The sequence below is a fragment of the Oryzias latipes genome, chromosome 13, assembly GCF_053564925.1.
Source record: "Oryzias latipes strain Hd-rR chromosome 13, Olatipes_Hd-rR_3.1".
NCBI classification, from domain to species: domain Eukaryota; kingdom Metazoa; phylum Chordata; class Actinopteri; order Beloniformes; family Adrianichthyidae; genus Oryzias; species Oryzias latipes.
Genome location: NC_136249.1, coordinates 26,013,026 through 26,034,829, shown reverse-complemented (window position 1 = coordinate 26,034,829; position 21,804 = coordinate 26,013,026). Strand labels below are relative to the sequence as shown.

The 21,804-nt window shown below is 39.0% G+C and overlaps 2 protein-coding genes and 1 long non-coding RNA gene across 3 annotated transcripts; 2 read left to right on the top strand and 1 right to left on the bottom strand.

The window, feature by feature from the left end:
• The first annotated feature begins 6,739 nt into the window (after nucleotides 1-6,739).
• LOC101165658 (multidrug and toxin extrusion protein 1) lies at nucleotides 6,740-11,971 on the top strand. The gene is made up of 17 exons (XM_011482707.4): nucleotides 6,740-6,978; nucleotides 7,315-7,416; nucleotides 7,598-7,666; nucleotides 7,766-7,914; nucleotides 9,585-9,627; nucleotides 9,712-9,756; nucleotides 9,856-9,953; nucleotides 10,024-10,121; nucleotides 10,240-10,353; nucleotides 10,426-10,493; nucleotides 10,580-10,688; nucleotides 10,766-10,841; nucleotides 10,935-11,004; nucleotides 11,088-11,220; nucleotides 11,300-11,394; nucleotides 11,486-11,575; nucleotides 11,658-11,971. The coding sequence occupies exons 1-17, from the start codon at nucleotides 6,871-6,873 to the stop codon at nucleotides 11,952-11,954; spliced, it is 1,764 nt and encodes a 587-aa protein (XP_011481009.1). The 5' UTR covers nucleotides 6,740-6,870; the 3' UTR covers nucleotides 11,955-11,971.
• slc47a3 (solute carrier family 47 member 3) lies at nucleotides 11,963-21,506 on the bottom strand. The gene is made up of 17 exons (XM_004075329.5): nucleotides 21,224-21,506; nucleotides 21,026-21,127; nucleotides 20,884-20,952; nucleotides 20,661-20,809; nucleotides 20,545-20,587; nucleotides 19,392-19,436; nucleotides 19,004-19,101; nucleotides 18,817-18,914; nucleotides 15,317-15,430; nucleotides 15,164-15,231; nucleotides 14,979-15,087; nucleotides 14,158-14,233; nucleotides 13,814-13,883; nucleotides 13,591-13,723; nucleotides 13,393-13,487; nucleotides 13,267-13,309; nucleotides 11,963-12,460 (listed from the first exon to the last, which is right to left on the bottom strand). The coding sequence occupies exons 1-17, from the start codon at nucleotides 21,368-21,370 to the stop codon at nucleotides 12,255-12,257; spliced, it is 1,665 nt and encodes a 554-aa protein (XP_004075377.1). The 5' UTR covers nucleotides 21,371-21,506; the 3' UTR covers nucleotides 11,963-12,254.
• Nucleotides 12,350-16,770, top strand: LOC144981578 (uncharacterized). The gene is made up of 2 exons (XR_013647178.1): nucleotides 12,350-12,485; nucleotides 16,668-16,770. It is a non-coding gene; the product is annotated as an uncharacterized LOC144981578 (long non-coding RNA).
• Nucleotides 21,507-21,804: the final 298 nt, after the last annotated feature.

The window sequence follows — 21,804 nt, the reverse complement described above, 5'->3', positions numbered from 1 at the left end:
TTTGCTAAAATCTCTTTAGTCTACTGGTAGGTGTTTCACCTTCACTCTCATGGTTTCTGCAGCCATTTTGGGTCTTTGTTTAGCTGTTTCCATTTTTAGTTACAATGTTCTGCGGACGTCTGGGAAAACAAATGATCCAACTGCAGATAAGCTCGAGCAGAGTACAGTGCAACAAAATTTAAATCTTTTTTTTTCCCAGAAACCTTGTTTACGGGAATGACAATGTTTGATCGAATAAGCATGCTGTGTTATAGTGTTACCCAACTAAAATGTAATGATGAACTAGCCTTGAGTTATGTTTTTTACTCTTGTTTTAAGATGTCCAGAGACTTTACTGGTTATAAAAGTTGCCCCAACAGAGCATCAAACACACAATAAGTGATGAAAGAAAATGCTTTTTCATTATAACAGTTTCTAGCATCTGCTGCTGCAGGTAACTGAGGGTCCAATTGCAAACTTTTCACTGCAGGTGTGTGTGCAAACTGAGAGGGTCTACACCACACCCTCAGGGGACTATAAAAAGGATGACTTTTTTGTAGTTCTTAGTCAGGGATAATCTGGAACAATGTGGTCTTTAAACCTCATGAAAAACGACCAAAAAGCAGTATTTTTGATCCATTTATACTGCTTCTGTATTCCTCTAAAAACCTTCACTCTGAGTACCAACCCAAATCCACGAAAAGGAGCGTGTTCTCACTTATTGCACATCTGTGATGGAACATTACATAGTTGTAGCACGTAGAATCAGAGAAGTGGGAATTTTTTTGAGCATTAACAGCAAAAGATTGCTATCCTGGAGTAACTTTATGGGTGTTGATGTTTGTGTTTCTAGCAACTCCCCATAATCCTTTATTATCTGCTTCCTTTTGAGGTTACGATGTTCTGTTGGGAAATGATGTAATGTCTGGCTATGGATTAGCTTTTGCTCTACGTGCTCATTGTTTTCATGGTTCAATGATTACTGTTATAAAATAGCAAATGAAAATGTGATTTTAGAATGAGTAAATACAAAAGACATTCCAAAGCTTCATAGCTGTTTTCCAATAATTTTCCAATAATATATTTTAAACAGCAGTTTGTTGAGGTTACAAATGAGAATCGGCAACTACAGGGGTGTTGTGCTCTGATTGTTCTAGTTTGATCATCTTTGGATGTTTTTTCTTTTTTTGTGTTGCTGTGCACTAGCCCTTACTTTGACCCTTTTCCGTGTCCCAATCTATAACAGTTTTTTAATTTAAATGTTGAGCCACACGTGCACAGACACTGCACACAGATATTTGGAGGAAAGAACCAGTTGAGGGTACGTGTTCCCTCAACGTGACATCATCATCCTGCTGTTGTTCTGTTTGTTCTCCTGGGGGCTTCCCATTAATGCTCAGGCCATCCTGTTAAAGCTGGGCCAGGACCCGTGGTTGCTAAGTAACTAAGTAGAAATAAACTTTATAGAGGCTTTGCCATCTAATGCTTTAGAGCACCAAAACAAAAACAAGAACTATTTCTATTATTCGATATTCTATAGGTAAAATAACAAAATTTCGTTAACATGTTTTTCTGGACTGCTTACTGACCGTTTTACAGGCAATCTAAACTTGAACATATCACCGGTAATTGTGATTGCATTGGTTGAAAATACAGTGGAAAACACAATCCCTTTTGTTCTTATGTCTTCCTTTGGCCTGTATGAATAAACTGTTGGGAGAAACATTTTTTACTGATTGCTGATATGTAAAGACCCAAAATTTTCACTTCACGCTGACTGTCTTTGGTTCAGATGTGGGACTTTTTGGCCTCTCCATGCACAGAAACTGACAGACAGAGGTATATTTGAGCATTTGCTTGTTCAGTCTAAAGTAATAGTAGAAAATGTACCTCCTACTCTGTAATTTCATGCTGTACTGAAATGGGCTGGTCTGTCAAATCACTAAAGGGGGTGGGGCTCTCACATGAAACACCCCTGGACATGAATGACTTGTTTGGAGAGATGAGTAGGCTAAATGAATTGGGTAGAATCATTTGCATGTAATTTGCAGTGATGTCAAATCCATTTACGAGTGTTGTTCAAACTGCTTTTAAATAAAGTACTTTATTGTTTGCCTGCAATCACCAGGTTTGCTGAGTAAACAGGAAATGCCATGCTTTTGATGTCTTCCATAATCTATTTGGTACAGTTAATATTTTACTTTATTTGACTTGGCTGTGGATCATGCCTTTGGCACGTGTCAAGCCCCCAGGCGTCTCCCAACTCCATCTGGATGAAGCCCATCTGCTGGACTATTTAACATGTAGTTGTAGAGTTAGATAAGGTAATTCTTCTCTAAGAGTTCTGGTACATCACCTGTCCGTCCTGGGGGAGGATCCCTCCTTCATGTGGACACTCCTGAGGTTTCTTTTTTTCCCCGGAATCCTTTGTTTTTTGTTTTTTTTTAGGAGTTTTTCCTACCGCGAAGGAGGGTCTAAGGGCAGGGATGCCCAGATTAGTTTAGTCTGTTTAGTTAGTTCAGTTTAGTCGGGGAGACAGTTAAGCTCGTGCTGGTTTGCAGCGCCTTCTGTCCGTGAAACCAGGGTTCGAATCCGGGCTGCTCCCTATTCCTTTCTCTACTTCTGTGCCGGTCCCAAGCCCAGATAAATTGAGAGGGTTGCATCAGGAAGGGCATCCGGCGTAAAACATTGCTAAGTTAACCATGTGACTCATCCTCGAAAGAGAGGTTGTTTCGCTGTGGCGACCCTTGATGGGAAAAGCCGAAAGAGAAAGAATAGTTAGTTCAGTTTACTCCATGTTTTCTTCATCCTTATGATTTTATGTTTACTATACAATCACCGGTTTGAAGCTCATTGAGATGACTGTTGTTGTGATTTTGGCCTATATAAATAAAATTTAATTACCGGTAAACTGAATTGAGTTTACTTAACCTGTCATAACTGTGCATTTAAAGCATTATGTTCTTTAACATTTTTTTTTACAAAGGTCTTTTTTTGAAATAAAAGTTTTCATTTACTTTGGGTCTTCAGCAATTATAAACCCACAGTTTCCTCTTGTCATTGAACATTGTACCAAATTACTGTGATAAACCTAAAAGGTAAAAGGAAAACAAAGACTTTTATTTACCCCCCTCCTTATGTATCAGTTTTTGAAAAAGTTTTAAACTGCACATTTTGAACTATAATATTTTTTTTTTCTTAAAATTTTTGTAGGGTGTATTCAGACTAGATCCACCCAACCCTTGTGCTATCCTAGGCATGTTAACAATGGGAGTGGGGTCATCTAGACCCACTAGACGGTGCGCTGAACCTTTTTTCTTCAACGATTTGTGATCTTCACTGGTGTCCATGGATTACATGAAATCCTCTTCACCTTTATCCAACTTTGTCATGGTAGGGAGAACAGGTCAATGCAAGGGTGGAGTCATAGGATAGCACAAGGGTTAAAGTGATCCAGAATTAATTTCTCCTGGTGAATTCTTATTTCCTTCAGTTTATAACTGATGGTGAGTCTCCAGACTGTTGATGCAGATCACTCTGTTACTTTTTTCCATCTTGTTCACTTTAGCACTTGTAAGAGAACATTAGTGAAGGAGTCAGCTATTGTGCTCTGGTTCTAATTAGGGCTGGACGATAAAGCGATTTTATTGATTAATTCTAATTTTGTGGTTTTAGAAGATTTGGGTTAATCAAGATTTTATTTTCCCATTTCAGCGCTCTCTTGGGCTTCCATTGGTCAGAGTAAGGTAGGCAGACGCTACTCTCTCGCAACCATTAGACGTGAAAACGGCTGCTAGCAAAGAAGAGCTTGTTCTGCAAGGCAGAGAGAAAAAAGAAAAAGCTTGGTCCGTGCATCTAGCATTTTTCTTTATGCGATGCTCAAGCTAACGGTAGCTCACAATACATCTGCTGCTTTTTTCTACAAACATTTTTAGCACTTCAGTTTAGTTAAACTATGTGTTCAAGCTAATTTCCAATGTTGAAATAAAATGTTTTTTTGTTAAATATATTCTGTCATTTGTCATTTTTTTAAGAAAGTAAAAGATGGGAGAGAAAAAAATTGATTCAAATTAAAAATCCAATTTGGTATGAAAAAATCAGAGATTTTATTTTTGGGTCATGTCCCCCATATATTTTTGAAAAGTTGTACATGAGTACAAAAATGTATGTAGTTTTCTACAGTTAGTAAATATGTAACTTGAGATGTATACAGATTTTATCTTAAAAAAAGTAAATCATTAATGCTTTTAACTGTTTCTTGCTTCTCTCACTGCAATTTTTGTTTAAAAAAAGTCCTGCTGTATAATGTATCCGTTTCTGTTTCCAAACACAATTTCAAAGATCTATCAGAGCCTAGAAAACACTTAATAGGAATGCTTTTTTGACTGTCTCCTATGACATGTATGGCCCCTGAGTAACGCTTGTCTAAGACACAGAACCATGGTGATCTGGCCTTTTATAAACCTGTAGTGTGTTTACAATATATTTTTGACCTGTATTAACCCTTGTGCTATCCTGGGCACGTTAACATTGGGTGTGGGGTCATCTAGACCGTGCACTGAACCTTTTTTCTTTAATGATTTGTGATCTTCACTGGTGTCCATGGATTACATGAAATCCTCTTCACCTTTATACACCTTTTTTCATGGTAGGGAGAACACGGTAATGTAAGGGTGGGGTCATAGGATAGCACAAGGGTTATTAAAACTGCACAAGCACCAAAAATACCAGCTCAGTTCATTTTATCGGATACAAACACATCTGTGTTTCGCTGTGTATGACCAATGTTTGTTGGAAAACTAAGAACTTCTGGTATAAATGTAAGAAACCATGGTTGCTTTGTTTTATTGATAAGGCTTCAAGATAATTGAGCTTTTGCACAAGGGGAGAGTGGCTTACAAAGCTTGGGCTGCTGTGATTTTAATGGATTCATTTTTCTTTTTCTCTGCTGGTTTCTAGCTGGAAATGTTCAATGTGTTGTGTTTCAGTCCACCGTCATTGTTTCTTTCTTCCAATTTGTGAATAAAAAACATGACAGAGGAAGTCTTACCAAGGCCAATAAATCAAAGAAGATGAGCTGCACAAAAGGATGAGATGTGTTGATGAGATGTGAGCTATTATTTGTGCAGCATGCGCAAAAATAAAAAGCTTTTGGTTTTTTAAGACTATTATTTACCGTACTCTATGAAACAGCCTCAGAAAAAGCCTCTTCTCTACTGGACATTAAGTGCAAAAAGATCAAACAGTAAAAATCTAGGTGGCTTGTTATTTGCAACAGTAAAAGTATTGATATAAAGTTTACATTTTACTTCAAATTTTGTGGCCATAGACTATCAGCTTCAAATTTTAATGCAATTTTCATGTAGCCAGCCCAAACGATAATACCTGTCCAAAGATTATTTCATCCAGTCATCTGAAGGTTGTTTGCTTGTGAGGCGTGGTGGAAAATCAGAACCAAAGAGGCGTCCATCTCTCCACCAGCAGCCGATCCTCAGGAGAGACCTCACTACGTTTGCAGAACTGGGTCCTTTTGATGTGACAGTAACTCTGCACTTCCTTTCCGGAGACCCAGGCTGAAAAAGCCAACAGAGGACTGGATCAATATCACATATACTCAGAGCCAATACTTTTTCCACTTTGAAAAAGAGGAGACAACAGATGTGTGAACATGATTAAATCCTTTTGTGCAATTACACTTAACAAACAATGTTGCTTACAAGAACTCAGAGGCTCAATTATAAATTTATGAATAGTAATCAGAAAATCTGGCAAATCATATTTAAAAAAATGTAGCAGATGAAAACTGAGACATTTTCACTTGCTAGATTTTCGCAATAGGCTTTTGTGTGTCAACTTGTATTAAAAAGATAAGGAATTTTTAATTAGTGAATTAATTTAAAATTCCATGTTTGTTGTATTCCATTAAAAAAATGGTATTTATTAAATGATGATTAAAAACTTCAATAAAAATTATGTTTTTTAGCCTGTAATTGTGACATTCTTCTCATAATGGAGGATGTATACTCTACAAAGAAAATATGCCTAAAATTGCTTTCATGAGTATTCAAATCATTAGGAATCAGGAGCAGACGGAAAAAAAACATTTGAAACAGCCTTTAGCATTAACGTAGGCGCTAGAGTCGGCGGGCCACAGCTCTGCTAGATCCATGAACGTCTCAGTTTTCCTTGTCTGAGCTGATATCTGGCTCAAAACTGCAAAAATAGATCAAAACATGGTTGGAGTCTGACTTGAAGTGCTTGTGCTTGTATATACAGTACAGACCAAAGGTTTGGACACACCTTCCCATTCATTTAAATGAGAAGGTGTCCAAACTTTTGGTCTGTACTGTGTTTCCCACACAAACTTAATATTTATTTTTTTATAAGACTGTTCAGGGTCAAGCTGACATTAATACTAATTCCAAAAAAATCATAGGGTTAAAACATAATTTCTATTTCAAGAGTGTTGCAAAAGATTAGAAATCATGAAAGTATAATAATAAAAGTAAGGGGTCCAGAGACTATTTCTCCCTGTGGTTGCAATAATCTATCTCTTTTTTTCAGTTCAAAGTGATGGGATTGTACTTTTCACAGGCCAGAAACAAGTGGGGGCTCATTGTATTTCGCTCGTTTCATCACCAAAATCCAAACATTCTCCCTTCCAAGTCCCCAAACTCAGCCTTTGATGTGACTGCGATGTGTTTTTCTTGTCTTTGTTCTGCAATCTGTGTTGTTTCAGCTGTCTCAGGCTGATTTCCTGGGCAGCAGTGACCTCAGTAATATTCTCATCCTTTCATAGAATTCAGGGAACAGCAAAAAACAAATCAAAACAGGCATGCTCGAAAACAGAGACACTTGGGTGTAAAGACTTTTACAACTTATGCTGCAAACATGGAGGGGTCCAGTGACAGGCTTTTTTGCTGCAGATGGGTGCGCCATAGTGTTCCAGAGGCTCACCGAGAAGAGCTGTACCACATCCTGAGGATGACGGGGCCTCTGGTAAGAACTGGCACTGTTCTCTTGACCTTCTGTGTCTTCGGGAGACAGCACTGATTGTGTTTCACCAGCAGATGTCCACAGTAGAAAAGAAGATTTATGTTGGTCAGTTGCTTGTAAGGAAAGGTTTCAAGGTGTCAAAGGACAAATCAATAGACACAAAACAAAGTTCGGCCGGCTTTGGAAGCTAATCATTGTCTGCAACCTTCAAACGTAACAGCAGTGTCCACGAGTCCAGACAAGACTGATGACAGCAAGCCAATAAGAGCAACACGTGTTTCCCAAAAACCCCATCAGTCAATTGGTGGCTGTTTTTAACTTTCACTTTTGCCTTTCTAGCTGCTTTCTCGGATCCTCAATTACCTGCTTCCGTTTGTGGTGACAATGTTCTGTGGACGTCTGGGAAATGAAGTGATGGCCGGATATGGCTTAGCTTCTGCAGTAAGTGCTCCTCAAAATGTACACGAGTTCCAGGCAGCCTGCTGAGGGAAAATGTTCCTTAACTCACCATGATAATTGACTTTAATGAATTGGGACTGACTTATTTGATTAAACCAATGAGCTGTTTTACACACTTGCCCTTCAATCAAAGTATCGCTTAAAACATTATACAATTTTTCAGACCATTAATGTCACCACTGCAGCAACAGGATACGGACTAGGGCTGGCATGTGATACTCTGGTCTCCCAGGTCAGATTTTCTTGTATAATTTTATAAAAACGGTTGCATTTTATGCCATTCATTTCTGGTTCTTTAGTTGTTGTTTTTTTACTTTTGCTCTTTTGAAAGACATTTGGGGGAAAGAACCTCCTGCGGGTGGGAGTGATCCTTCAGAGGAGCATCATTATCCTGCTGCTGTTCTGTCTGCCCTGCTGGGGGCTCCTCATTAATGCTCACGCCATCCTGTTATGTTTAGGCCAGGACCCCGAGGTCGCCAGGTACGTTTGGACAGTACACGAACAATTTAGTTGCATGATTAAATAATGTGGACACATTTGCATTAAGAAATATTAAGCAGATAAACTATCGAGGCGTATTGGCTTAATATTAAAAGTCGTTTAACTGTTATCTACTGCAGGACCATTGAATGTTTTATTTTTTATTAAAGATCAGTGGTTACACTTATTTTTTACATTTTAAGTAAAACAGAAACAGATGCATATCATTACTATGATCCTCTATTCAGTTTATGTTTAACATGACTGATGATTATTTATTTTCTATTATGCTTGTACATCATTTAATGAAAAATTGCAATGCAGTTGATTTCTTGTCTCTGTGGATTCATGTAGCAGGTTAAGAAATCAATAGAAAAATGTCACAGTCTGAGCAAGTTATTTTAAACGATGTCACTCTTAGATGAAGATTAATCTTAAGAAAGGCTGTAATGCTTTTCTGCTTTTCAACAAAAGTTCAAGGTAATAAACATATATCTGTGTTTGTTAAACTAAAGTTTTTCATGAGGACAGAAAATCTTCCCTTTGAAAGAGGTTAAAGCAAGGCATGAATGAAAAATACAGAAAATTTAAAATAACTTTTTTTTTTTTGTATTTTTGTTGATTTTTGTCTAGGGCTCCCTTGAAAACAAAAGGGGTTTTAAATCTCAGTGGGACCCCCTGGGACCCCTTAAATAAAGGTTTAAAATAAATAAAAAGCCAAATGTAAACAAAGTAACTGAGTATTACCGTATCCTTTGGTATAGAGTCACGTGCAAAATGTTTTTTTTTTGGAGGGGGGGGTTATTGCTCAGCTGTGACTTTAAAAAATAAATAAATAGTAACAACCACTACAGAGGTATAGGGGTGTATTAGGGGTGTATTATCAGTATTTGCTACAACAGCAACGCAGTAGAAGAAGCGACACTTTGCAAAGTTGTTTCAAAGCAGAAATTTCCATGGATTTAGTGATTTGAAGGGTTTAGTTGACTTCTTATCATGCATCATGCATGAACCGTGCATGAATATTGGGCTGTTTATATGCAATTTATTAATGATTTATGTGTCAATTACATACTTTTCCCATGATATGTGCGCTAAATACGCTATGGGAAAGTTATACTTCGGTACATGCTTGAAAAGTCCTTTAGACACGTGAGACTGTCATGGAAAACCACAAATTTCTGTATAAATCTCACAAAAATCACAGACAATTGTGTAAGAGTTACATAATAATTGTCCATAAACTATATAAAATACGCATAAACTCTGAACCAACCAAAAATTTTGCACAGCTCAAAACCGAATTCATGTAAAGACCTGTCGGCCAAAATCCTCAAAGACAACTGGCACATCGATTAATGACGAACACTTATGAATTACAAATGTCATGCATGTATCATTTATATCCAAATTTTTATATGTGGAAAATGCGCAAAATGTACAAGGTGGCTGTGTGACTGACATGACCTTAAAATCCAAAAAAGCTAAATGGATTTTTTTGTGACTGCAAACTTAGTCCAGCTGCTGATTTAACATCCCTACAAAGGTGCTTAAAAGCTATAAAAACAGTCCCCAATGAATGAACCAACATTGAAAAGCTTCATGAAAATAAGAGCAACAATCTTAAATACTATCACTTTGCTGTTTTTAAACACATTTTCTTCTTTCAGAATAGCCCAGCTTTACATTACTGCCTTCCTTCCTGCAGTCCCAGTGAGTCATGCATTTCATCTAAGTTGCTTGAGTTTGTGTATGTAGCACATTCTATTGGATCAATGACAAAATGTTTCTTCTTAGGCAATGTTTCTGCATAATCTTCAAGTTTCTTACTTGCAAAATCAGGTGCTTCTCTCAAATCTTCATTCCTGAATGTTGTTGTGAATCTTAGTTGATGTTTTGTGAAGCAACTGCTTACTCTGAATAATTCTCTCGTGGTTTCAGGGAATCATTTTGCCACAAATGTACACTGCTACTTTGGGAAACGTAGCAAACGTCGTAACAAACTACATCCTCATATACTGGCTGGATCTTGGTGTGGGGTAATTAGGCTGCAACATCATAGCTTTTATCTAGTTAGTATGAATTCTAACCCCCTGCTTCTGCCTACAGTGGGTCTGCAGCAGCAAACACACTGTCACAGATTTACATCTGTGTTTTTCTCTTCCTCTACATTTGGTGGAGGAAGATCCATGTCAAAACATGGGGAGGTGAGGGACAGTAGTTCAAAAGTGTTGATGTAATGATATGATTAGCTGCATTAGTGGTCTCCCCCACCCTGCCATGAGTTTCCCGGCTCCATAATTGAGTGTCTTCCTCCCCCTGTAGGCTGGTCTGTGGAATCGCTGCAGGAATGGGGCTCCTACATGAAGCTGGCTGTTCCCAGCACATTAATGAAATGTTTTGAGTGGTGGGTTTATGAGTTTGGAGGATTCTTTGCAGGTAATCCATTAAACTAAAGTCTAAGTAGAAAACTGAGGCATCATAATTTGAATCTTTATCCATAATGTGCAGGAATGATGAGTGAAGATGAGCTGGCTGCCCAACATGCTGTTATTATGGTGTCTTTCATAACATACATGGTATGTGGCACTGACTCCACATCACAGCAACCTTTTCTTCTCCACCTTTTTCTAAATCTATGCGTTGACCTGCTTTGAATTCCCAGTTCCCGTTTGGTATTCAAGCTGCAGCTTGCGCTCGGGTGGGGAACGCTCTCGGTGCAGGAGACAACACAGGGGCGCTTCTAACGAGCAGAGTGGCTCTCACTCTTGCAGGTCAGCTGTGCATCATCATTAAAACTATCTTAAAAATCAGTTTGAGTGATGTAATCAACTTTTTCCCCCACCTCCAGGCAGCATTTGTGTTGTTGAAGGCCTTGTGCTTGGCTCCACCAAGACAGTGATTGGCTTTATTTTCACTGCAGATGAGTGAGTTTGAACATCAATACCCACAATTCAGTAGGACAGGTGTTTCTTTTGCATACATATCCAGGAAAAACAATCATTGACCTTTGCTTTTAGGAGGATCATACACCTGGTGTCTCAGCTGATGACTGCATACTGCTTCCTACAGTTCTTCGATGGTCTTGTGGTAACAGTTTCAGTCCTGCCAAGCATACTGCAGTTCCTGTCAACTTGACCACCATTATTAAAAATGTTTTTCTTCATACCCAGTGTGTGTGCACAGGCATCTTCCTGGGAGCAGGCAAACAGAAGATACCGGCAGTGGCTAATTTTATTGGATACTACTGCCTAGGACTTTCTCTGAGCATTACTTTGATGTTTGCTGCAAAACTAAGAATTTTAGGTTTTTAAAATGTTTCCTTTAACTTTCCTTTAAGTAACGACAACCTTGGATTCCACAGATTTTTCATTTTTTTCTGCAGGATTCTGGGTAGGACTGCTGGTTTGTGTAATTTTTCAATCCACTTTTTATATCGTCGTCATCTTCAGGCTGAATTGGGAGAAAATTGCAGACGAGGTATTCCACAGAACAAATCCTACTCACCTTTTTTTTTGTCTTGGATAGAAGCATTAAATCAAGTGTGACGGCTGCATTTATTTGTATGCAGGCAGTGAAAAGAGCTCAGATAACGACATGCATGACTTTAAACGCGGCTGACCAGTCAGACATGGAGGGAATTGCAGTTTATGATAGGAGAGTATGTCACAATTTTTTCCACTTTGTGCTTTTCTTACCAACCTAATTCATGTAAACTCGAGTCACCTTTACTTTTTTCTCAGTCGATGGACGTCTATCTGCCAGTTGGGACAGATTGCCATAATGGGAATACAGAGACTGATGGGGAACATGAGGTCCAGCAGCAGAAAGGCAAGCATCTCTCTGCCTCTCAGCTGATCCTCAGGCGAGGCCTCACTGCGTTTGCTGCTCTGGCTCTTCTCGCTGTGGGACTAAGTGTGCATTTTCTTGTGGCTTTGCCAAAAGACATTTCCTCTAAGAGAAACCGCACAATGGACTGGTTCAATACAACAGATCAAATTTTCCCCACAGCTATGGATCACAATAAAAGACCAAAGTGAGTCAAGGATAGCAAAAATGTTTGATTTTATTGTTTCAAGTGTACCCTGGCTGTCAAACACTCTTTAGCTTGACTCCCCTCTCTTTGTGGCTGTGATACAAACATGAGCACAGCCACAGGACAAAGATATTACAGAGTAATATCCTGATGGATAACAGACTCTCAATCTTCCTGCTTGCTCTGCCTCCAGCTCATATGTGCCTCGTATCCTGCCCTGCTTTTGTGCTGCAGTGCGAACCTTCACCATATGTTGAGCACGGACAGCTAAGAAGTTGTTCGATTGAGTACAAAAGACTCAAAGTCATGTGGCTAAATTAGTGATAAGCAGGTTTAAAATTATTCCAGCAGCCAGGATGAATAACATGAGAGCCAAAGCTAAGCCTCTGCGCAGAACCAGATTCCTGAAGGCGAGTTCATCCTTTGAAACAGCAGGTAGAGTATCAATGTCATCCAGCTGAGTGGTGTCAGAGGGGCATCTGTAGTTCTCTGCATCCTCTGGTTCAGGACCTGGACATGAATGCAGAAATATGAGGTAAGATACTACTGGATACTGAGATTTATTTAGTCACCCAGATTGCATTGAAACTAAATGTATACATACTTTTTTTTTTTAATAACACTTAGTATCTTGAAATTTCTTCTTGAATTGTCAGTTTTAACTTCCTCTGAAGTACTTTGACTAATACCTCACTTGTAATGTAGTATTACTGAATAAAACTGAACCTACTTTTTATCCTGATCCTTACTGCTAAGGAATTTAACTAAAAGTCTGTTCCAGTTGGGAGAAAAAAAAGAAAAAGTAAGAAGCTTTCTTTTTTAAATCTGCCACAGTAATTTCTTTCTGTCTGCTTTAGAACTAAAGAGTAACACTTTTGGGTTACAGGTTTAAAGTAATAACAGTTGCTGCTAAGAAGGGAGCTATTCCTTCTTTTTCAGCATTTAGCCAAAACAACTATTTTCAGATCTAGGCATAAAGAGAGGGGGAAAACCCTGCTTTGAAGATGACTGAATACAAAACAGCAAATACTTAAAATATTTTTTGAATAACAGAAAGTATGCAGAAAGTTTGAAGTTGCAAAAGAGCCTTCCCTGTGTATTTAAAATGGCAAAAGTTGCAGCAATTTTGTTGAATTGCAGAAAACATCAGTTGCAAAAAAGACCAAAATGTCCTTAATTTTTGTATTTCATTGGCAAAAATTAGATTAAGTATGCAGAAGATATGAATGGATAAAAATGTACAAACAAATGATAAGAAGGATAATAATATAAAGAATAACAGTAAGAACTAAAAATCATCTTTGAGATTTCCTTACTTGTTTCAGTATAGGTCTCACACGCTCCTGCTCTGATCTGAGCCTGCATGTGAGAGGGAGAAAAACTGTTCAAATGTTCATTTATAAAGAATCAGCTGTTAATGATAGAAACATTTAAAGACTGACCTCGATTGTGACATCCTTCCAGTTCATTCGTATCAGATAGAAAATCAGGAACACACATTGCAAAGAAACACAGGTAAAGAGTCCTGTCCACAGCCCTGAGGGCGAAACAGAGTTCAACAGTTTGAACAAAATGATTAGAAATGCAACCTTAAAATATATAAATAAATTTAAATGAAAGACTCTTCAAGATAACCTTACCCTTGATTCCTAATTTGGCAGCAAACATTAGCGGGACTCCAACAGGAAAGCCAATTCCATAATATCCCACAATGTTGCAAATGGCGCCCACTCGCTGCTTACCAGCTCCTCTTATAATGCCACTACAAGCAGCCTAATCATGTAGGAGAAGAAAAAAAACTTTTTAAAGATATACTTAAGAGATTAAGATGTGTTTTTGTAAGAAGTACAAAAGAAAACTTACAGATATTGCATCTAAAAGCAGGAACGGAGCATAGAAAGATATGACATCCGAGACCCTCTCTCTGATTTTTCTGAAAAAACAGATTCATTTTGTTCACATTAGAGCACAGGGAGAAATGTGAAAAAAAACTTTTAGATGGTAAAAGGTCAACATAACATTCTATACTGCCACTCATATCATCCTGGTTAATATGTAAAGGAAAAGGTAAGCAAAGTTCATTAAGAAAAAAGGCTGAGATGGCTGTTAGTTTTATCTTTAAGCTCAAACGCCAACTATGTGTGAATGACTGTCACTTAGGAAAGACAAAACTTAAAAAGAGTGGCAAATAAAAGAAAAGTACTCACTCATCATATGTAAAGACATATGAGATGTGGTCCTTCAGGCCTCCGATGAGTAAAGCCATGCCTACAGACACCAAGCCTGAGGTAAAAACAGACAGTCACATGTTTTTGGGTGAGAAGAATCTTCAGCAGCAAGATGCTGCTCTAAAATATTCTAAACTATGGTGGAAGTACAAATCACACCAACAAATCACTCGATGCAAAAACATTTAAAAGATCACAATGACAATTAAAAAAGCAACAAATAAATAAAATAAAATAATACATTTTAGAAATTCCAAAAAAAACACAAAATGTTTCGGACAACAAAAGTTATTTCCAGAAATCAAAATGAAATGGTAAAAAACACATTAAGAGACTGTAACAGGAAGGTATTATAGGACATCCCTGATTGGATCATGACATTTGTCCATCGTTTCAACCAAAAGTTATGTGGCATAAAACAATACTGGATATGTTCTGTACCTATCATATGAGTATGTGAACACTGAAGATGTATTTGAATCATCATCCAATCAGAGATGTCCCACAGTACCTACCTTTTTCTGGGTTTTTATCGTGTTTCATTTTTTCCACATTTTGATTTCTGGAAATTACTTTTGTTTTCCAAAACATTTCATGTTTTTTGGAATTGTTTTATTTTCTGGAAATTTGTTTTGTTTTCTAAAAATGTCAGTTTTTTATCATTTATTTTTGCCTTTTTAAATTGTCATTGTGATCTTCTATCTGTTTCTGTGTAGAGTGATTTGATGATGTGATTGGCACTTCAGGGCCACCGTACCAAAGCCTTTAATTCAGTTTATATTAAAAAAAGGGATTTTTACCAGCACAGAACAATGTTAGTTTAGCAGACAGCTTCCCCTGCTCTGTTTCTCCAGCTCCCAAGGCGTTTCCGACTCTAACATTACCAGCGACACTGAAACCTAAAGGAAACTATCAGGAGAGAAAAACCACAAAACAGTCATTAAATGCTTAATAGGGCAAAGTGGTTTTGCATAGCAAAGCTCACCATATAGGCAACATTAGCCAATTCATAGACAATTGACTGAGCTCCAAGTTCCACTTCACTTATGAGACCTTACAAAAAACACATACTTTTTTAGATTTAAAGCTAATGTAAGCAAATTTTGCTTTTAGGGATATTGTGAAAGTGTGTGAGTACCTGCCAGAAAGCCTCCAATCTCATACGTCCACCACTCAACACACATCATGACCATACTGGGGATGGCTAGACGGATGTATGAGCCCCAGTCATGGAGGCACTCTTTAGACCAGCCTGTTAAAAAGATCAAAATGTACATTTGTTATTACATAATATCCACTCACTATATGTGCCATGTTGAATGCACTTCATTATCTACATGTTTGAAACTATTTTTTAATAAATTAATTAATTAATCAAACGTAGCAACAAAGGAAAGCTGCTGTGATAGAAAACTTCTGGATGAAAGAAGGTATAGTTAATGAATAGATGAATGAATGAATCCTTAATGTGGTCATGAGTCTTTCAAACATAGCTAGCATTAGGCAAGTCTTTTTGCCTTTCCAAATTTAAGTCATGAAAGGGCTCGGTTATTAAAAAAGAAAATCTATATAGGTTTTATTTAAAAATTGTGAACCCCAAAAGCATATCTATGCAAAAGGTCAAAACGTTGTGCCAAATGTTTTTTTTTCCTCCTACATCAACCTGTTATATATTCCACCCTATTCCTTAGAAAAGGCCAAGTAAATTGGAAATTATTATGCAAAGAACCAAAGGAGCTAATGGGAGTCAGAAAAAAAAAGATTTCAGCAAAGAAACTAGAATTTCTTTCAGTGGCAGGCTGACTTTCTCAATACAAAAATGAGAAATACTGCAAAAATGTATTGTTTGGGTGCCTTAATAAAAACACATTTGGGACATGTTGTGCCAACAAAGACTGTTATGCAAAAGCAATTCTTTCAGTTCAAGTGATCTGACTTGAAATGTGAGGCCAACAATACTTTTTCAATGTTTGCAAGCTTAAGGGAAATCCAAGTTATTAATCAACACTTTTAAGTATCGCTGAGGAGAAACATTCGTCTGAGAAAGGTGGATACAGATTCATGAAGGAAAACTAAAGATTTGAATGAAAATTTAAATTGTATTTCTTTTTGAACAAAGTTAAGGTTGTAAAATGGTAGTTTTGTCCTCCAAGGGTTAAATTTTTAATCTTTTTTTTTTCTTCAAAATATGATCGTATAAAAAAGTACTGTTATTGCAAGCACTGTTTTCTTTAAAGACTAACTCCAATGAAAATCGTGTGTATTGTGTTTTAACATGTTCTTGTGGAATTTTTCTGATGGAGGACATATATTAGGAAAATTAAGTTCCCTTTTTTTTTAATTCAAAACGTTGCAATTTAAGAGCAGACCAAAAACATAAAATATGCTTGGGCGGGCCATGAGCTCCAACTAGATCTACATACTTAGCATCTCGCTCAAAACTGTACGGCTGGATTGCTCCAATATTGTTCACCATTTGTGTTACACAGGTAATGTTATGCTGGAGTGTGAGGGGCTGTAAACAACCAGGAGAGCATTTAAAAAGAGATCCATCCATCCATCTTCCTCCGCTTATCCGGGACAGGGTCGCGGGGGCAGCAGTCTAAGCAGAGATGCCCAGACTTCCCTCGCCCCAGGCACTTCCTCCAGCTCCTCTGGCGGGACCCCGAGGCGTTCCCAGGCCAGGGGAGAGACATAGTCTCTCCAGCGTGTCTAGGGTCTTCCCAGGGGCCTCCGCCCAGTGGGACATGCCCGGAAAACCTCTCCAGGGAGGCACCCAGGAGGCATCAGGACTTGATGCCCGAGCCACCTCAAGTGGCTCCTTTCGATGTGGAGGAGAAGCGGTTCTACTCCGAGCTCTCTCCGTGGGTGACCGAGCTTCTCACCCTATCTCTAAGGGAGCGCCCAGCCACCCTACGGAGGAAGCTCATTTCAGCCGCTTGTATTCGGGACCTCGTTCTTTCGGTCATGAACCAGAGCTCATGACCATAGGTGAGTATTGGAACGAAGATCGACCGGTAAATTGAGAGCTTTGCTTTTTGGCTCAGCTCTCTCTTCACCACAACGGACCGATACAGCTGCCGCATAACTACGGACCCCGCTCCGATCCGCCTGTTTATCTCACGCTCCGGTCTTCCCTCACTCTTGAACAAGACCCCAATGTATTTGAACTCCTCCACCTGGGGCAGGGACACTCCACCCACAGAGAGATGGCAAACTACCTTAAAAAGAGATATCTCAGCAATAAGGAGGGGAGGTGGGAGGGGGTTGCTCTGCACCAACAGTCCCACAGATCTAGATCTGTCTAAATCTGCAAACTAGACTAGTTGACCAAAAGTATTGGCTCACCTGCCTTGACTGACATATGAACTGAAGTGCCATCCCATTTCTAACACATAGAGTTCAATAAGATGTCGGTCCAGCTATTGCAGCTTCAACACTACTGGCAAGGCTGTCCACAAGGTTGAGGAGTGTGTTTATAGGAATTTCTGACCATTTTTCCAAAAGTGCATTGGTGAGACCACACAGTGATGCTGGTCGAGAAGGCCTGATGCCAGATGGAAAAGCCTGATTCCTCACTCCAGAGAAGACGTCTCCACTGCTCGAGGGTCCATTGGCGGCATCTGCATCCGACACTTTGCACTTGGGCATGTGTGGCTTGGATGCCGCTGTTTGACCATGGAAACCCATTCCATGAAGCTCTCTGCGAACTGTACCTGGGCTAATCTGAAGGTCACATGAAGTTTGGAGCTCTAATGGCAATTGACTGTGCAGAAAGTCGGCGACCTCTTGGCCCTTTTTGGTTACCTCTCTCCGTCGGTTTACGTGGCTAATCACTTCCTGGCTGAGTTGCTGTCGTTTCCAACCTCTTCCATTTTGGAATATTTAGGAGCGAGGACATTACACAGTTGGATTTGTTGCACAGGTGGCATCCTATGACAGTTCTCCACTGGAATTCACTGAGCGGCCCATTCTTTCACATATGTTTGTGAAAAGAGTATACATGCCTGAGTGCTTGATTTTATTCACCTGTGGCCAAACTAGTGATTAGAACACCTCATTCTGATCATTTGGATGAGCGGGTGAATACTTTTGGTAATATACTGTACATCATAGAAAACAACAGTTTCATTTTAAATTTTGGGTAAATTTTGACTGCATAATTAAAAATTAAAAGATTACTGGGAATGCTTCACTGGGAATCGATCAAAAGATGATTGGAGTCGCATTGTAACCTTTCCCCACATTTTTATGAACTACTTTACTTGTGTAAATGAGGCCCCAGCATTAGGTGTAATTCTACAGACTTACTGTACTCTGCTGTGCTTGCTTCATCCTTTGGACTTTTCTCTGGTGACTCATGAGTTTGTCCTTTTTTTCTGTCTTCCTGTCCCTTTATAACTATGCTCTATTCATTTAGAATGAGCTCCATCTGGGAGCTCATAATGACACTGTGTCATAGCTAGTGACAAATGGAAAAACAAAAAAAAAACTACAAAAAAAAGTTGAAAGTCTACAACATTTATAGGTGTGAACATTTCATAAAAGAATTCATTAAAAGTGACTCACTCAGAAGAAACAGAAGCTTTTTATTGTCATATGTACAGCTTTTACACTGACATACGAAATTAAACTCACCTCCCCACGTGGCTTTGTGAAGGCCTCGACAAACGATGTACCCAAAGAGAATTCCAGCCATGGAGAACTGGGAGAAGGTGTTTGCCAGAGCAGAACCTCTGTGAGGAGCACAAAAAGGAAAGATTAGTTTGGGGATTTTAGCTGCAAACATTTCAGATCACATACGATCCAATAAAATAACACTTACGCCACTCCCATCTTCAACACAAAGAGAAAAATGTAGTTAATGAGGGCGTTAAGGAGGTTCACCAAAAAGCCTGTGATTACTTGGGGCCATATAATTCCCTGAAAGAAGTGGAAATAAAGAACCTTTTAGAGACTAGATGTGGGGTATTATTTTATAGTTTTATGTGACTTTACGGCTAATTCACAACTTAAATTTTAAACAATAGGATAAAAGTTTTGAAGCATTGTGATGTCTTGAGAAACAAATCTACTATATTTTTCTGATTTCACTCCAATCAAGAATTTTTAGTTAAAAAAGATTTTGGGTCAAAGCTAAGAAATCTCAGCCTTGCTTTTTCTATGATCAAACTAATATTTCAGCTCATCTTAAGGACTTGTTACACACCCACCTGATTTTGCAGATATCTCGACAGTAAAGAAAACATGAATGCAGCCTGCAACGGAAGGACAAAGAGCGCTGTTATGCACTTCAAAAAACGTATTTGCGAAGCATTTGTTTCTTCTGTTCTGTGCTCAGCATTGCCCACAAAGGTTGCTACAACAGCTTTTATGTGTTTTTGGAACACCCGTTCGTATCAGACCCTGCAGCAATGTTAGCATAGTTTGGACTTTATACCAAAAAGTAAATAGTTTTCAAAAAACTAACCTCGGTCAAATCCTTTAATTTATTTGTGATTCATTTGTGTGCAGTGTAGAAGGATGTGTGGGCAAAAGTCCACTCCAAACAATTCATTTGAAAGTTGCTTTAGAAACATCTCTTGTTGGGTGAACAGAAGGAATATCAAAGATCCACTCCCATGATAATTGTGTTTTTGGTGTTTTTAACAATTATTGTGACATTTTTCTCATGATGGAGGACATGTATATATAAAAAGTTTAAAATTGCGTTTGATTTAATTTTTTATTCAAATTGTTAATTGGGAGCAGATGAATGAAAAATTCCATTGGAAAAAGGTTGCATCAGAGGCTCCCTGCAGATGCCTCCACTTGCAGACAAATAGATCCATATGCGCCTTTGTTTTCATCATCCGAGTTTGCATCTGGCTCAAAACTTTAGGGCTGAATGGCTCCAATATGGCCCGCCATTTTGTTGCACTGGTAATGTTAGGTTGGGGTTGTACGTTTTTTTTTTTTGTTTTGGCTAAAAACTGAATGTTTATAATTAAAAGACCATTGGGAACGCTTTTAAAATAGACCAAAAGATGCTCAGAGTGACACTTATATGTATATATTTCACTAATATGACACCCCACCTTTCAATTTACACCTTTACATTAAGTTTCTTTTATGTATAAACATCCATAAATCAGCACAGTATGATTTTTAAAAATACTAAATTTGACACTTCATATTTTTAAAGAATAAATTTTAATAAAAACTTTCATTCATTTTCATTATGTTACATTAAGATACATTTTACAAACTTTGAATTATTAAATCTGGGATCATAAAAAATAAGTTTCAACTGCTACTCCTGAAGTTACAACTACTAAAAAAGCAGGTAAAGTATTTTCCCAAAGTGTACCTTATAGATTAACTTACAGGAAGCGCTGGCATAAAGATCTTCACATACAACTGAGCCAAACTAGAGAGAGATAAAAAAATGTATATGGGTCATCCCATTGAAACGGAGAAATATAATTCATAAGAAAGCAGACCTGGCTACTTCTGGCTCCTGTCTGAAGGCCAGCAGAATGGGTCTGGTGTTGATGAGAATGGCCCAGCAGGGGAAACATGCCAGTAACAAAATGAGGATGGCCCGCTGAAGGATGACCCCCACTTTCTGGAGGTTCCCACTCCCATAAGTCTAAAATACATATATTAAAGTAGGATCTTATTTCACATGAAAAGCCCCCATGAGCTGAAGTTCGTGTTTCACACCTGAGAGATCAGAGTGTCACATGCTGATGCCAAGCCAACCCCAATGGAAACACCTGTGACATTGCTCACCTGAGAAAACAGAACCGGGTCATTGTCCCGTCCTGGATGGAGAATGTTGGGACTGGAGCTTCCCTTTACTTACTGCTATGGCCAGAGACACTCCCGCCAGCTCTGTCCTCCCCAAATGACCGCAGAAAACTGTACTGACAAAACTCACAGCGAAACTCATCAACTGCGCGATCATCTGCGGGGGGGGGGGGGGGGGGGGGGGGAGAAAGCTCCAGTTTATCACCCGCGCCACCAGGACCGGGAATCCTCCCAGGACACCGACTGAGCTTACCACCGGTCCCGCCAACTTGGACATCTCTTTGATTTCGCTTTTGAAACCAACGGGAACCAACATGCGGATGCGCCTTGGCAAGAAGAAGCGCGTGGATGAGGAGGAAGAGGAGGGCGAGCTCAGCGCGCCGTGGTGCTGGTCATCCATGCTTCACGCGTCTCTGCGGCACACTGGCAACAGAGGGTCACTTCCGTCAGGGGTGTGGACGCAGGCGAGTGGGTAGTTCTTCCATGGTGATGCAAGAGCAGCGTGTCGGCCTCACGTGTTTCCCACACGCACGCAGGGTGAGTCATGCCCACACACGATGGGAGCTTTTAACAGACTCAAAGGGAGGTGAAAAGTTTACGAACCTCCTAGTATTTTAGATTATAAAGACATAGATTTATGATCCGGTTTTGTCCAGTCTGGGTTTTCTATTTTGTTTTGAGATTGCTGTGGTTTGAACCGTTTCACACCTGTTTTAATCTCTGATTACAACAACCACACCTGATTATCAGATATCCTACACAGATTGTACTCTAGTACAGTGTTTTTCAACCAGTGTGCCGCGGCACACTAGTGTGCCGTGGGAGATGGTCAAG

Excerpts from the sequence above, each read along its gene's own strand:
- LOC101165658 (XM_011482707.4), top strand. The coding sequence starts at position 6,871 with ATGGAGGGGTCCAGTGACAGGCTTTTTTGCTGCAGATGGGTGCGCCAT. Across the intron at positions 9,628-9,711 it reads CCTTCCTTCCTGCAGTCCCA|GCAATGTTTCTGCATAATCT; the intron begins GTGAGTCATGCA and ends GTTTCTTCTTAG. Across the intron at positions 10,354-10,425 it reads GTTTGGAGGATTCTTTGCAG|GAATGATGAGTGAAGATGAG; the intron begins GTAATCCATTAA and ends CATAATGTGCAG.
- slc47a3 (XM_004075329.5), bottom strand. The coding sequence starts at position 21,370 with ATGGATGACCAGCACCACGGCGCGCTGAGCTCGCCCTCCTCTTCCTCC. Across the intron at positions 21,128-21,223 it reads CCAAGTTGGCGGGACCGGTG|ATGATCGCGCAGTTGATGAG; the intron begins GTAAGCTCAGTC and ends CCCCCCCCGCAG. Across the intron at positions 18,915-19,003 it reads GTGTTGAAGATGGGAGTGGC|AGGTTCTGCTCTGGCAAACA; the intron begins GTAAGTGTTATT and ends TGCTCCTCACAG.